The sequence below is a fragment of the Pongo pygmaeus genome, chromosome 7 (genome assembly GCF_028885625.2).
Source record: "Pongo pygmaeus isolate AG05252 chromosome 7, NHGRI_mPonPyg2-v2.0_pri, whole genome shotgun sequence".
Lineage (NCBI taxonomy): Eukaryota > Metazoa > Chordata > Mammalia > Primates > Hominidae > Pongo > Pongo pygmaeus.
In genome coordinates, this window is record NC_072380.2 from 1,446,965 (window position 1) to 1,463,007 (window position 16,043).

Below are 16,043 nucleotides of genomic sequence, written 5' to 3' on the forward strand. Positions count from 1 at the left end.
ATGACCCGGGACTGGGAGTCACAGCCCTCTGACATTGAAGGCTCTGCCTTCCCAGCAGTGACCTGGGACTGGGAGTCACAGCCCTCTGATGTTGAAGGCTCTGCCTTTCCAGCAGTGACCTGGGACTGGGAGTCAGAGCCGTCTGACGTTGAAGGTTCTGCCTTTCCAGCAGTGACTCGGGTCTGGGAGTCACAGCCCTCTGACATTGAAGGCTCTGCCTTTCCACCCGATGGTCCAAAGGCATCAAGTCAAGAAGTTCCCTTATGGGAAGCACCCCTTCCACTGCCTGCTTCCATGCTGGATGTGCATCCCATCCTTTCACCTACTGTTTCAGACAAGGGTGTGTCCCATCCCTGACCCTTCACCTCATTCTGGTCCTCCACCACTGTGAGCTACGTGTGGTCCACAGAGTCCCTCAGCTGCGAAGACAGAGGCCAAGGTTCTCCTGCATTAGCCATTGGAAAATAAGTGGCAGGAGCTGTAAGGAGGCAAATTATTTCTCAAACCAAGAATGAAAGTCCTTACAAAGGGCTTTAATGCTGAGGCCGTGTCACGGTAAGTCCTGGTTTTCCGTCACTGGAGGCATTCCAAAATATTCTATAAATTATGCCATAAAAGTACTACATACAGAATTGAATTTGATGACATATAGGGACCCAAATCAACAGTAAGATTCCAAAATCTTAGGATATATACTTTTTTTTTTTTTTTTTTTTTGAAAGGGAGTCTTGCTCTTTCTCCCAGGCTGGAGTGCAATGGCACGATCTCAGCTCACTGCAACCTCAGCCTCCCGAGTTCAAGTGATTCTCCTGCCTCAGCCTCCCAAGTAGCTGGGATTACAGACACGCACACCACAGCACCTAGCTAATTTTGTATTTTTAGTAGAGATGGTTTCACCATGTTGGCCAGGATGATCTTGAACTCCTGGCCTCAAGTGATCTGCCCACCTTGGCCTTGCAAATGCTAGGACTACAGGTATGAACCAACACGCCCAGCCAGGATATCTAGTATTTAAATTTCACTTACCTTATTATTAGGCATCTGAAAAACTATTTTTCTTCAGTAAGGTAGGGTGGAAAGTTAATTTTTGCTGCCTCTGAATTATATTCCCCTAAACACGTTTGGTTTTGTTGTGGGATTTTTGTTTTGTCTTGTTTTTTACCTTTTTTGAGCCATCAGGATCCTCCTCTCGACTCTCTCAGTGATGTCTGCATTCAGTGGATATTTATTGATTACTTAGGATGAAGCAAGCCACTCTCCGATAGACAAAAATGATGCAACAATGAGTAAGACATGGTAAAGGACCTAACTGATTACCTAACAGTGGGAAAAGACCAGGGCAAAACTATTTACAGGAAGTGGAAACTGTTTAGTGTCATAAGAGAAGTACAGATAAAGTACTTTAAAAACTCTGAGGTCTCAGCAATGCTTTCACCTGGGAAGATTCTCAGAAGGCTTCCTGGAGAAGGCGGCACTGTGCTGGGCCTTGACACGCAGTTGGATTTGGTCAAGGTGGTGGATGGGGGTGATAGAAAAGGAGATTCAAGAGTCCACACAGAGGCAGAGAACTGGGGAGCAGAGGCCCCTTTGTCTCCTTCCTCTGGAGGAAGATCTTCACGTCAGCACTGCCCTTCATCCTGCCTATGGGGGAGGGTCTGTGCTACCTGACCTCACAGAACCCTCTGTGGCTGGGCCATTCCCCATGCCCTGGGGGATTATGGAACTTGCCTAAAGCTCTGCCCCTCTGCTGTCATTTGATATTTTAGGCTCCTTCAATGAAGTGGTCACATTTGACATTTATCATCCACAAATAGTGCCTCACACATCGCCTAGCACAGAGTGCCGGGCAAATAGGAATGGGGAGGAAGAGAGGGAAGCAGGAGGATGGGGCTGTCTTAGCAGACAGGATGCCACACTCCTGCTCACACCTTTATAAAAGCAGAACATCCAGACTCCCAAATAATCACCTGGCCATCCTCAGTTATGGAGGCTGGGAGTAGCTTACACACTTTCCATTCTATAGACATCCACTGAAATGAGCCTGATTTTGCTTGTCTTTGCTCCACTATATATATATATTATTTTTTATTTTTTAAGACGAAGTCTCACTCTGTCACCCAGGCTGGAGCGCAGTGGCGCGATCTCAGCTCACTGCAACTTCTGCCTCCTGAGTTCAAGCAATTCTCCTGCTTCAGCCTCCTGAGTAGCTGGGATTACAGCTGAGTGCCCCTACGCCCGGCTAATTTTTAATCAGAAAATGTAACTGCATTGCTATAAACTTTGAACACAAGGAACAGAGAATGGATGAACTTGATACTTTTTGTGATTTTCTTAATTTCTTAAATTGCCCAGATACCTTCATCTTTTTGTGGACAGATGTCAAAACACTTGTTATGCCTCTTATCTATGTGCTTTGTCCATAAAACTAGCACAATATTAATCAAGTTCAGATACTTCCCTAAATGTTTAAAAGGTAAGATGATAACCTTAATTTCCAGTCCTAATTTTAGGAGTAGATACAGGGTTATTGGTTATGGTACTTTTTAAAATAAAGATTAGATTAAATGGCTTATGAGACTAAAACTCTGATCTCTGAATATTGAAATTTCCATTACATGAAGTAATTTTTGCCCAAAATGTAATTTCATAACACAGTTCCCTCAACTGATTGAATGAATCTAGATTCAGTCAATTTTCTATGGTTAATAAAAACTATCGTGAACCCAAAGAAATGCTGGTCTGCATAAAGTCACATTAATGCCAGCTGCTTATTGTTAATAAAAGTACTTTCAAGACACTGTAAATCATTACTAATGTTTTAAGATTTTTGTATTATGTTAAACCAAATGGGTAAATACATAAAGGAAAAATGAAAAATTTGCATATTTTCTAAAACAAAAGGAATCCTTCCCAAGCTAAGACTTTATTGAATAATTCCATTGAGATGCGACTCTCATCAAGAACTCACCAAGGGAGCACATGTACACACAGGATCTTTCAAACAGTATCGGAAACTTCCTTGCCCCAAACAACTCCTCCCGAAGTAGTGAATAACCTACATGTTCACCGGGTCAGATACACATTCAAGGCAAACACTAATGCTGGGAGGAGCATAGGGATTTGCTCACTAAGGTCTCCTTTTACAGCCAGAATGACCACAAGTCATATTAACACAAGAGCCGGGATCAGATGTGTGACATTGTATCTCCTGGGCCATCTTCCATGCTGAGACACAATGGTCTGGATGGGGAGAAGCACCCCAGCAGTCAGCACTCACAGAGGGGTCAGCAGATGACAAAGAGCCCAGAGAGACTCTGAGAATGAGCAGAACACATGCTCCATGCAGGGCACGAGGACGACATGGTCACAGAGAAACTGTGCCTGTGTCCATGGTTGGCCCAGGTGGTATCAGACCAACAGAGAAGACTGAGGAATCAGAAATACTGATGATGTTCTGAGCACAGCAGATGCCTGTGTGCATATTGGCAGCTACCAGCCTTAGGGGTCAATGTATCACACAGCTTAACGGAACGTCCACTGCTTCCAGACCTCCTGGGAGATGCAAGTCATGGACTGTGTCCATTATGCAGATCAGACTAAGAGAATCAACCCACTGACCAGGCCTCTGCTAAGCACCTATGAAGATGTTGCCACACAACCCAACTAAATGGTCATGGGGAAATCAGACCATAAAAAGACATGGATTCTTGTCAGCACAGGAAAAGGAAACAGTCAGCAAAGTGAAAAGACAACTCACAGAATGGGAGAAAATGTCTGCAAACTGCCCATCTGACAAGGGACTAAGAACCAGAATATACAATGAGCTCAAATAACAGCAAAAAAAAAAAAAAAAAAAAATTCAAAAATGGGCAAAATACCTGAATAGGCATTTCTCAAAAGAAGACATACAAGGGGCCAACAGGTATGTGATAAAAGATTCAACACCACTGACCATCAGGAAAATGCAAATCAAAACCACGATGAGATATCACCTCATCCCAGCTAGAATGGCTATTATCACAAAGACAAAAAAACAGCAAATTCTGTCACAGATGCAGAAGAAGGGGAAAATCTTGCACACTGCTGGTTGGAATATGAAGTAGCCACTATGGAAAGCAGTATGGAGATTTCTCAAAAACTAGAAATAGAACCACCATGTGATCCAGCCATCGTCCTGCTGGGCATAGACCCAAACGAAAGGAAATTCATATGTCAAAGGGATTTTGGCACCCACATGTTTATTGCAGCATTATTCATGTTAGCCAAGATATGGAAGAGACCTAGGTTCCCATCAGTAGATAAATGGATAAAGAAAATGTGGTAAGAAAGAAATGTGTGTGAATAACATTCACAGTGGAATATTATTCAGCCATAAAAAAAGGAATTAAGTCTTGTCATTTGCAGCAACATGGATGGAATTGGAGGTTATGTTAAGTGAGATAAGCCCGGCACAGAAAGATAAACACTGCATAATCTCACTTAGATTTAGAGCTTGGCCGGGCGCAGTGGCTCATCCTGTAATCCCAGCACTTTGGGAGGATAAGGCAGGCAGATCACCTGAGGTCAGGAGTTTGAGACCAGCCTGGCCAACATGGTGAAATCCTATCTCAACTAAAAATACAAAAGTTAGCCAGGCACGGTGGCGCACACCTGTAATCCCAATCCCAGCTACTCAGGAGGCTGAGACAGGAGAATCGCTTGAACCTGGGAGGCAGAGGTTGCAGTGAACCAAGATCATGCCACTGCACTCCAGCCTGGGCAACAAGAGGGAGACTCCATCCAAAAAAAAAAAAAAAAAAAAAGCAGAGCTCATGAAGGTGGAGAGGAGATTGGTGGTTACCAGAACAGGAGAGAGGAGGAAGAGAGGTTGATTCATACTAATGGGTACAAAAATACAGTTAGGTGGAAGAAATAAGTTCTAGTATACAATAGTAAAGTAAGAAAACATGGTTAACAATGTATCGTGTATTTCAAACTAGCTAGAAGAATCATAATGTTCCCAACACACACAGATAAATGTTTGAGGTGATGCACGTCCCAGTCATCCTGATTTGATCTTAGCACATTGTAGACATGTGTTCAAATATAATATGTGCCCCCAAGAATATGTACAACTGTGATGAATCCATTAAAAACACACAGAAACATGTGCTCAAAAACATGAAAATGATGAGGCTCGAGATCTTGAAAGGAGACTTCTGGGAGCCGTAGCTTTGGCAGACCCCACTACAAAATTAGTTACAAGGGAATCTCAGGGGATCAGAGAGGTTACAAATACTCAAATGATCATTTCCGACTCTCTGCAAATTTTATAAAAATCCATCTCAAATATTAGAACACCAGAATAGTGTAAATTATGTTACATCATACCAAATTTAGATAGAATTGGAATTATAGAAAAAATAAAAGAGCCAAGTATATCAAATTTCTTTGTACATCGAAGGCAAGGGTTCTAGCAGGTTCTTTGTGAATTTGCATTCTGATGAGAATTAGTCCTTAGTATAGCTCCTGCAAGTGTCTAAACTATGGCAAAATTAGAGACATATACTGGAAGAGAATAAATTGAATTTTCACTTCAACTTCTTTGCAATTATAGGAAGCTATTTACATTATTGGCATCAGATAGGATCATTCTCATTCACTGAACAGCAAAATTCTCCTACCATTAGCAGGCATGTCATTAGCTACACTTTTTGACATTCATTATCTCTCCCTAGCAATATTCAATTTATTCCCTTTATAATAACTCTCCACTACATTAAATTGATACCAAGATTTTCCCATGTGTTCATGTTGTGTTAAAGAGTATAAATTGAAGTACTTGTATTAACAGTTCAGTTGAATTCCATTTTAAAGGGAATGTGAAAATTGGGGATTAAACTTCAAATTTTAAGAAACTGATTGACTTTTAAATTAGTTTGAGGAAGCATAGAGTTGGCAAAATAAATTCATTTATTCATCCACTTCTATATATTTCTGCAGCAACAACTTGCTTAAAATAGTCCCTTTAAATATCTTCATTAATTACCCAGGTTTTAGAATACAAAAGAAATAGAAATTCAACATTACAAAAGCAAAGATGATTCCTCCCTTCATCATCAGCGAGACCAGGGCTGCAGAACACGTTAATTTTGGGGGCATCGGAATGCACAGGAAGGATAAGGAGCTTTCACCGTCACCCCTTTCAAGAAACCACTCAAGCCCCACTGCTTCCATCTGCTTCTCGACCGACCGCAGCGGCCCCTCCACTCCCCCTCACCCCGAGACTCACCCCAACTCAGACCCCTGCCAGCTCCATCCCATGCCATGTGGCCAGGGGCTCCTGGCTTCCTTCTCCAGTCCTCCCCTCCCCTCTCCATTCCCAGGCTGGCTGGCAAATCAGGTCCAAGGAAGAGCAGCCTGTCTTGAAGTGGATTTGTGAACGACACAAGGCCCCAGTGTTAAGATGCCCGACAGACAACCTTCCATCCTTCTTTTCAAGACTGAAACGATGCCAAAGTGTTATCCGAGTTACTTGCTTTTATTAAAAGTTATGCTTTTTTCATCTTTTTCATACCCTAGAAGCAATGGAGAATTAGATGATATTCAGGAACTATTGTCACCTTCCTGGGGGTGACAGTGGCCCTGGGTCTACAAGGTGGTTGCCGGTAAAGGCCTCAGGAAGAGAGAACACAGGACAACACTTACTGCCGTCCCCATGGAACGGGGAGGGAGCTATGGGCTACACTTTTCTTTCCCATTTTCTGCATGTGTGAAAGGTTTCATAATAAAACTTTAGAGAGCAAAACAATCTTCATTTTAGAAAAATAAGACAAGACAGAAAAATACGTTTTTAAGTCCATTTTCCTACCCAGGAGAAAATCACTTTGAAGCACACATGGTACAGAATGCCAGACCTTCATGTTCTAAAAAATGAGGGACATACCGCACACACTGCTGTGTGGTTGACTTCTGGGTCACAGCGTGCCATAGCCCTTTCAAATCAAGGTTATCTCTGCAACGTCATTTTCAACTGGCTCATAGCATTTTATTACATGAACATTAAGGCCCTTTGTGCCCATGACATGCAGTTCTTTTTCCCTAAAGTCGGGCTAAGGAGGAGACACCGCAGCACCCTAGCTTGGGCGGCAGGATGCCAGTTTCTGGATCGTGTGGAATGAATCTCACCGGTAACTGTCTCTGGGACTGACTGTTAAGGAATGTTTGGGGGAAGAGCTGTTGTGGAAGAACCTACACGAGGATTGATTTCACTTCCCTGGACCTCAGTTTTGACTTCTGGAAATGCTGTCTAGGCTTCCACAGTCAGGTGTGCCTAGGGAGCCACCAGGGGCATCTCCTAAACGTAGAAAGAAACGGACTCTCTGGCCCCACCTGGACCCCTTGAGTCAGGCCATGCCCAGCACAAGAGCCCCAGGTGAGGCACAGGTGGGTCTGCAAGGCCCCTTGAGCTCCAAGCACCTGCATGTGTCTAGGCAAAACCTCCAGCACATCAGTATTCCCTCGTGAAGTACATAAAGCCGCAGATGTAAGTGGGGATGGATCTCTCGCCTCTGCATTCAAGGGGGCAAATCTCCAGGATAAATGCCCCCTTTTCCTACACTATTTTCCACTAGCCTTGGAAAGCCAGCTTCCTGTGGCTTCCTTCCAGCGAAAGCAGGAGAAAGGGCTGGGCTAGTTAAACCAGCAGCGCTTTCAGTTTTAGGGTGTGTCCTGTAGGTTAGTGATTTGTGCTCTGCAGAGAATCTGCAGGGAGAGCAAAAAGAGCAGGCGGAATAATCAGCTCGGCCAGAAGCAGCAGATGACGCCCCGTGAGCGAGCTCAGGAAAGACAGCCCCACCTTAAAGCGCCCATGCTGAAAGCCAGTGATGGGGAGACGTGGTGTGAAATGAGAGGTGATGAGATCGTAGATCATCTGCCCCCTGCCTGGTGGGCAGCCCCGGCCCCACGCGCTGACCCAGGCACAGAAAAGCTGCATACGTGTACTGGGCACGCTCTATGGAATAACATTGAATTGTCGCTCCGGCAAATAAAACCCAGCAGAGATCAGTGGGCCCAGGGTGCACTGGTAAGAAATGGGTTCCAGTGGATTCCTGTGTGGTTTTGAGGATCATGGTGAGCTAGGATCTACCAAAGCTACTATTTACAAAGTGGTGACCATGCTGATAGCAGACTCAAGAGAGAGTATGGGGCCGGGTGCGGTGGCTCACGCCTGCAATCCCAGCACTTTGGGAGGCCAAGGTGGGCTGATCACCGGAGGTCAGGAGTTCAAGACCTGCCTGGCCAACATGGTGAAACCCTGTCTCTACTAAAAATACAAAAATTAGCTGGGCTTGGTGGCAAGCGCCTGTAATCCCAGCTACTCGGGAGGCTGAGGTAGGAGAATCACTTGAATTCGGGAGGCAGAGGCTGCAGTGAGCCAAGATCACGCCACTGCACTGCAGCCTAAGTGACAGAGCGAGACTCCATCTCAAAAAAAATAAATAATCAAAATAAACACACACACATACAGTATATTCTTTTAAAAAACTTTACAGCCAGGCACGGTGGCTCACGCCTGTAATCCCAGCACTTTGGGAGGCTGAGACGGGCGGATCACCTGAGGTCGGGAGTTCGAGACCAGCCTGACCAACATGGAAAAACCCCATCTATACTAAAAATACAAAATTAGCCAGGCATGGTGGCATGCACCTGTAATCCCAGCTACTCCGGAGGCTGAGGCCGGAAAATTGCTTGAACCTGGGAGGTGGAGGTTTCAGTGAGCCAAGATTGATTGCACCACTGCACTCCAGCCTGGGCGATAAAGGGAGACCCTATCTCAAAAAAAAAAAAATTAGTATTTGATTAATCAAATAAAGTCATTGCAATTAGGAACCATTTGTAGATTAACTCTTCGTACTAAACTGTGGCCTGCTGACTCATAGCATACTCAGAAATGTAGCGTTAGCATTACACATATACTGGGTACATGGACTGGTGAGTTTAGTAGCTGTGAGCATATTCAGTAACTTGTGACCCTTTTGCCATCTCCAGGAGGGAAGCCACGTCTTCTTAGCTGCTACGACCTTCCTGTGAGGATTCTGTCCATGCAGCCTCTTCCTACGTAACACATACCTCACAGCACTGCCAGGAGATAACTGCCCACAGTTCATTAGAAATTATTTAACTGAATCCAATGAGAGAACACATATGGATGTGTTTTTTTCTAAAAATGAAGGAATTCACATCTAACAGAGTTCACTAACACATTAGAGTCCATAAAAATAGGAAGAACTCGATGTTGCTTTTACTCATACGTGTTCTTGTGTCTTCCAGCTCATCCAAACAGCAGCACTGAAATAATCTTGATGCCAAAATAAGGAAAACTCCCTGAGGTATAGGCCGCCTTTCTAAACTAAGTTTCTCCCAGTACCAAGGAGAATGTCCTCACAGTGACATCTGGTCATCTCTGGATTTCCTTCATGAGTTGAGGACGAGCAGACTGAGGCACAACTCACCAGCGAACACGCTCGGCACAATGAAGTCATCAGTTTTCATCTCCAGTGGGACCTGCTCCCTTGGTGTGATGTTTCTGCTTTTGTGTAATTGACCCAGTTTTGAAGCTGTTGTTTTTTTGTTTTTGTTTTAAACAGTTCTCGGTAAAATCAGGAGTGCTGTTGGGAGTGCCCAGCTTCTCATGTCCCAGAAATTCCAGCAGTTTTATTGGCTTTGCCAACAGAATATGGTAAGTGAATCCTCAGTGAACCCCTGTTCCTTGTAACCAAGCTAATGGGCATCATTCCACAAATTCTCACTGTTTTCTTCCTTGTCAAAGAGTTCCCATCACTATGCAGAATATCACGTGCACTTACTACAGAAGAGGCTTCCCACCCTGGGGACAGAGACGATATGGCCCTGATTTAAACACGGTACCGAGGCAGGGAGGCGGATACGGCCCTGGTTTAAACACGGTACCGAGGCAGGGAGGCGGATACGGCCCTGGTTTAAACACGGTACCGAGGCAGGGAGGCGGATACGGCCCTGGTTTAAACACGGTACCGAGGCAGGGAGGCGGATACGGCCCTGGTTTAAACACGGTACCGAGGCAGGGAGGCGGATACGGCCCTGGTTTAAACACGGTACCGAGGCAGGGAGGCGGATACGGCGCTGGTTTAAACACGGTACCGAGGCAGGGAGGCGGATACGGCGCTGGTTTAAACACGGTACCGAGGCAGGGAGGCGGATACGGCCCTGGTTTACACGCGGTACCGAGGCAGGGAGGCGGATACGGCCCTGGTTTACACGTGGTACCGAGGCAGGGAGGCGGATACGGCCCTGGTTTACACGTGGTACCGAGGCAGGGAGGCGGATACGGCCCTGGTTTACACGTGGTACCGAGGCAGGGAGGCGGATACGGCCCTGGTTTACACGTGGTACCGAGGCAGGGAGGCGGATACGGCCCTGGTTTACACGTGGTACCGAGGCAGGGAGGCGGATACGGCCCTGGTTTACACGTGGTACCGAGGCAGGGAGGCGGATACGGCCCTGGTTTAAACGTGGTACCGAGGCAGGGAGGCGGATACGGCGCTGGTTTAAACATGGTACCGAGGCAGGGAGGCGGATACGGCGCTGGTTTAAGCGGTACCAAGGCAGGGAGGCTGCAAGGGGGAGTGGGCGACAGGAAGAGGGGGGCTGCAGCAGCACGGGGTGACACTGTGTCTTTGCAACTGGATGCCCCACCAGAGCATCTTAGAAGAGGAGAAACAACGGAAATTTCTATTACGGCTAATGTCACAAATGAAGAAAATGATCTGAGGTGCCTGGAAATAAAAATACATAAACAACTACAATGAAGAGAGTAAGAAGAGATTTTGCAAATAATTTAGCCTTTGTATTTTATAGTCGGTAGTGAAACGAATATACCATGAACTAGATGCATTAATACAGTTTATATTAAACTTGGTTATTCCTGACAAGCAAACAGAAAGAAAAACCACATATATATTTACATATACTTACATATATACATGTTAATATATACTTATATATGCTTATATATACACATGTTAATATATAAATATATATTTGCTATTTCTGGCAGAGCAGAAAAGTTCATATATACATCTCATATATATTAAATGTATACATGATTATAATCATATGCATCTATGTTTATATATACACCTATATATAAACATATATAGGTGTATTTATATATAAACATAAACATGTATATGAAATTTTACTTATGTATCTTTATGTATACATGCTAAACATTAACATATAACAAATATATAACATATTAACTATATTTTATATATACAAATATATAGTATATATAAAATACATAGTATGTGTGTAGGCACATATATAGTATATATAAAACATATGTAAGTTTACATGGTAATATATTTTATATATAGATTTGCCTACACACATACATACATATACATTCTATATATACTGTATATCTAAGTTTACATATACCTGTTAATATATTTTATATATACTATATATTTGCCTACACACATACATGTATACTTTTCCTTAGCTGACTAAAGTATTCACTATTTTGAGAAATAGTAAATAATATTTATGCTACTTAATACGTTGTTTTATAATACATACATCGATTTCTTTTCAGACCAAACATTTTCAGTCAAATGCAAATAGGTCTCCTCTAGGCCTCGCGTAGCAGCGCTGCCAGGTGTTTTGATGATGTTTTCCTTGGCTTTTTCCCATGCAAGGAGACATAAGAATATTCTTACACATCAAAAGATGCACAAGCAAGCCAGAGTTGCCATTTCATATCTTTTCATTAGGGTCATTAAAAAGTATGCCTTCTCTAACACTTTCCAGTCAACCCCACTGAAGTTCACGGTGATTTTAAAGAGTTACCAACACATCACTCTGACAGTTATAATCATCATTTAAAAGGGGGAAACAGGAAGGTTTTGAGTGCCTTGAAAGAAGCTTGTAACTGTGTAAACACTGAGCTGTCATGTCACCTGTGAACGTTCTTGCCTTCTCCGTATTATCTATTTAACTATTACCTTTAAAGGAATTGATTCAGGCCACTGACGAACTCTGTGTAATATTATGCAGACTCGGGTAAGCCTAGGCAGGCACTGTCTTTAGGAATGCTTGTCCAAAGCTTCCCACACACAGCCTACGGTGTATATTCAGACCTGCTAAATGTTCCTTTCTGCTCTGCCAGAAATAGCTAATATTTGGCTTAAAATTGTTCATCCTAATATTTGTTATGCCTTTTGAGTTTTAAAATAGCTGGCTTGGCTACATCCTTTTCTTTCGACTTCTATTCAGGATTAGTAGAAAAACACTCTGACACGTTTGCTGCGGAAGAGTGGTACAGGGAGGGGTGGTGCCTGAGACAGGCCTGGCAGGAGAGGAGTGTTGACTTGTTAAGAGATGCTTTGCTCATCAAAGCCAAATGGTCTGCAGTGCAAAGTAGCACCACTGTCTGCTGGAAGTTGTTGGTAGGTAACTAAGCTTTAAGTCAAAGAGTGACCCTAGAAAATGTCAGAACCCCACCCCGAGATTGAGGACGGACCACAGGGAGCGGAGCCTCTCAGGGTCGGGATGGGCAGGTGGCTTGTGACACAACCAGAAGGCACATAATACCGGAAATAACTTAACCTCAAAGCGTGCTGCCTGATTGCTGTGCTTGTGGGACCAGCAGTTTGGTGTTCCCAGAAACTTAGTCTCATTCAGACCCACTGAGCCTGCCTGTGAATTTTAACTCCATCCAACCCCGCGGGGTGTGTGCTTGAGCAGGTGCCGGCGCACAGAGAGCTGCCCCAGGCCACACGGGGCACCGAAGTTCCTATCCAATGGACGCCGGATGCCAGAGCCACAGAGCTGTGTGAATTTAAAACGACGGCAATTTCACAAGGAACGAGGCCCTGCATGACTTTGCTGGAGTAAAGGGAATGGCATGGCACAACCATTGACTTATTTTTTTAATTATAAACACCTTGTCGTCTCTGAATGTTCAGTGGATTCAGATGCAACCGCCTCCCCCACCAAAAGAGAACAAAAGACAAAACCAAATCCTGACCATGCCAGGCTGCGCCCATCCGGCCCCAGCGTGTGGTCTGGGTGAGCCCAAAGGACAGGTGTGTTGTTGCCGAGGAGAGGAGAGGAGGGGGTCACGGGAAGGCGATGCCTGCTCTCAGGCAGCCTCCACCACAGTGGCCGGCCGTGTTCCTCCTTCCTCCCCCGGAAGATGTGACCAGGATCACCCAGCTGCGGGCAAGGGAGGAGAAGCTGCTCTGCTCCCACACACCATCAGGCACAGCCGTGCCCAGCCCTACAGAAAGAGGGGGCACAGCCATGCTCAGCCCTACAGAAAGAGGGGGCACAGCCATGCCCAGCCCTACACAAAGAGGGGGCACAGCCATGCCCGGCCCTACAGAAAGAGGGGCATAGCCGTGCCCGGCCCTACAGAAAGAGGGGATGTTCTTAGGTTGGCAAAGACTTCTGGAAGCCAGGTAGGCACCACCCTTACAGCCGCTGAGCAGCTTCCCCTGCTGCTTCTCACCCGGCCTGGCCTGCCCTGAGGCTGCAGCTCCTGGCATCCCTCGACTGACTTCGGTGCAGAACGTGGCCTCCTTGCCAGGCACTTTAGTTGTCTCCACCCACAGAGGCTGAGTTCCGGCTCCCAGCCGGTGGCCAGGGCCGCCCTCCTGGGGAGCTCCTCAAGTGCCTGGTGGGGCTTTGAGCGGTCAAGGCTGCCCTCGTGTGGCTGCAGAGAAGAACGGGCTCAGCTGCACGGAGGGCAGCTGGAGACCCCAGGTCCTGGCTCTGGATGAGGAATCGCAGAGCTGTCCGTTCAGCGTGCTCTTCACTGAGCATGCTGAGTGTGCACTGCTGAAACCGGAAGCAAATCCAGTTGAATGTTGACCCACCAGAACCTCCTGTGACTCTGTTGAATCCCCACTGAATCAAGGGAACCACACCTGGAAAAGTCATTCGGATTTCAATGTAGGGAGCAAGCCGGGCGCAGGGGCTCACCCTGTAATCCCAGCACTTTGGGAAGCTGAGGCAAGAGGGTTGCTTGAGCCCAGGAGTTTGAGGCCACCCTGGGCAACATCGCCAGACCCCATTGCTACAAAATTAAATAAATTAGTTGGGTGTAGTGACCTATGCCTGTGGTCCTAGCTACTTGGGAGGCTGAGCAGGCAGGATCTCTTGAGCCCAGGAGGTAGAGGCTGCAGTGAGCAATGATCACACCTGCGCTCCAGCCTGGGCAACAGAGCAAGACCCTGTCTCAAAAATACATACATAAATGTAGGCAGCTGGCGGAAATCATGTATCTGTCAGGCACTGTGCAGAGAAACCAAGCACATCTCTGGGCCACTCGGCCCGGGGCTGCAGCCCAGCAGTGTCACCTGTGCCTCCTAAGTGTGGGCGCCGGTTGGTGAGAGCATCCTGTTCCTTGGCGCATTACATTTGTAAGTTGTCATCACCATAAGAACGAGAGCTAAGAGCCGTCAGAGAACAAGCAGGTATAGAACGGGCTCCAAGCTGGTTCCCCACCGCCGCCACCAGGCCAATACCACGGCAGGCTCACGGAGCCCTGTCCCTTCCGAATCATCCACAGGTGACCAAAAACACAGGCTCCTACTGCTTTTATGAGCTGTGAAGCATTTAGAAACCCTGCCATCTGCCCCATTCCCAGCATTTTCAACGTGGAACAATGAATGGCTGTGCTACATGTTTTTAAGCCGTCAGCAAATACTTGTGCTAAAGTAAACTGTCATGGAAGCATGGCCTTCCCAAATATCTGCCTCAGGGTGGAATTAGCCAGGCTTCTCCCTAATCCGCCTCTTGAAAGGCATGGGTGGGGAGGAGCGGCCTCCCAAGTCCTGCACCTGCAGGAGACTCTCCTGGCTCTGAACACCTTGTGTGTGTCCCCAGGACCCCAGCGCCATGCCGAGGCCGACATCGCAGGACCTGGCCGGCTACTGGGACATGCTGCAGCTCTCCATTGAGGACGTTAGCATGAAGTTCGACGAGCTGCAGCGGCTGCGGCTCAACAACTGGAAGATGATGGAGTCCCCGGAAAGGAAGGTAAGGGCATCCGTGCAGGGTGGGCTCCCAGCAAACCCCCTTTCCCACTGCACTAACCACCCACTGCAGAAAGCAAGGTAAGGGCGGCCATGCAGGGCCAGCTCCCAGCAAACCCCCTTTCCCACTGCAGTAACAACCTGCTGCAGATACAGCATGACAACGGGGTTCTCCGTCTTTTGCTGGCAACACAGGAACAAATTTCCCTCTATGTATGTGTGCACGTGTATACGCACGTGTGTGCGTGTGTGTGCATGCGCCCAAAATGGGGCAGAATTGAAGCCTTGGGCATGGGTGGTAAATAATAGGGTCTTCCCTGCTCTGTCTCTTCTATATAAGCCTTTCAGAGAGACACTAGCAAAGATCACAAGCAAACCTGCAGCCTCATTCCTGACAGGAGTCTCACCTCTGAATTATCTTTATCAAACTTGTTCTGACTGTGTAAATATTAAGCTGGCTTCCCACAGGGAAGGTTTTAGGCCTGGTTATGGACGATCTCCTATTCAGTATACCTTCTAGTATGGCCACTATAGGCAAGGCGACATTTTATACCTTATTGAACAGTTTGATGAGTTAATCTTCCTGTAGATCCATCAGCCTCAACCCTTAAAATAGGCTGAAATTTGCCATTAAATCTGAACCCTGGCATTTCACTTCTTCCATGATGCTGTCATCAGAGGAACTAGTAGATAGTTCTGAGTTAGCAGCAAAGACATAGATTTCCTCACACGTTTTAAAGACATCCTGAGGAACCATAATTGGATTTTTCTAGACAAATGTTATCAATTAAAATGATAAAGAAAATCAAGTCAGCATCCTTCGGGGGAAGTGGTGTTTGGTATCCAGCAAGGATGCACACCTGGGTCATTAGAACGAGAGCCAAGGCTGGTCGTCCTCATCATCGGCTCCTCCCAGAAGGTGTGGGACTAGGCAGGTCCGCGTAAGCCATGCATGGGACAGGTCCACATAAGCCATGC

At 46.1% G+C, this 16,043-nt stretch overlaps 1 protein-coding gene across 6 annotated transcripts in view; it reads left to right on the top strand.

Moving 5' to 3' along the window:
* Positions 1–16,043, top strand: part of DLGAP2 (DLG associated protein 2) — a 944,800-nt gene that overhangs the window by 918,900 nt on the left and 9,857 nt on the right. For all 6 annotated transcript variants that reach the window (XM_054498310.1, XM_054498311.2, XM_054498307.1 and 3 more), the window contains 2 exons: positions 9,630–9,721; positions 14,917–15,069. In XM_054498310.1, coding sequence (XP_054354285.1) covers positions 9,630–9,721; positions 14,917–15,069 — 245 coding nt within the window. The remainder of the gene's footprint in view (positions 1–9,629; positions 9,722–14,916; positions 15,070–16,043) is intronic.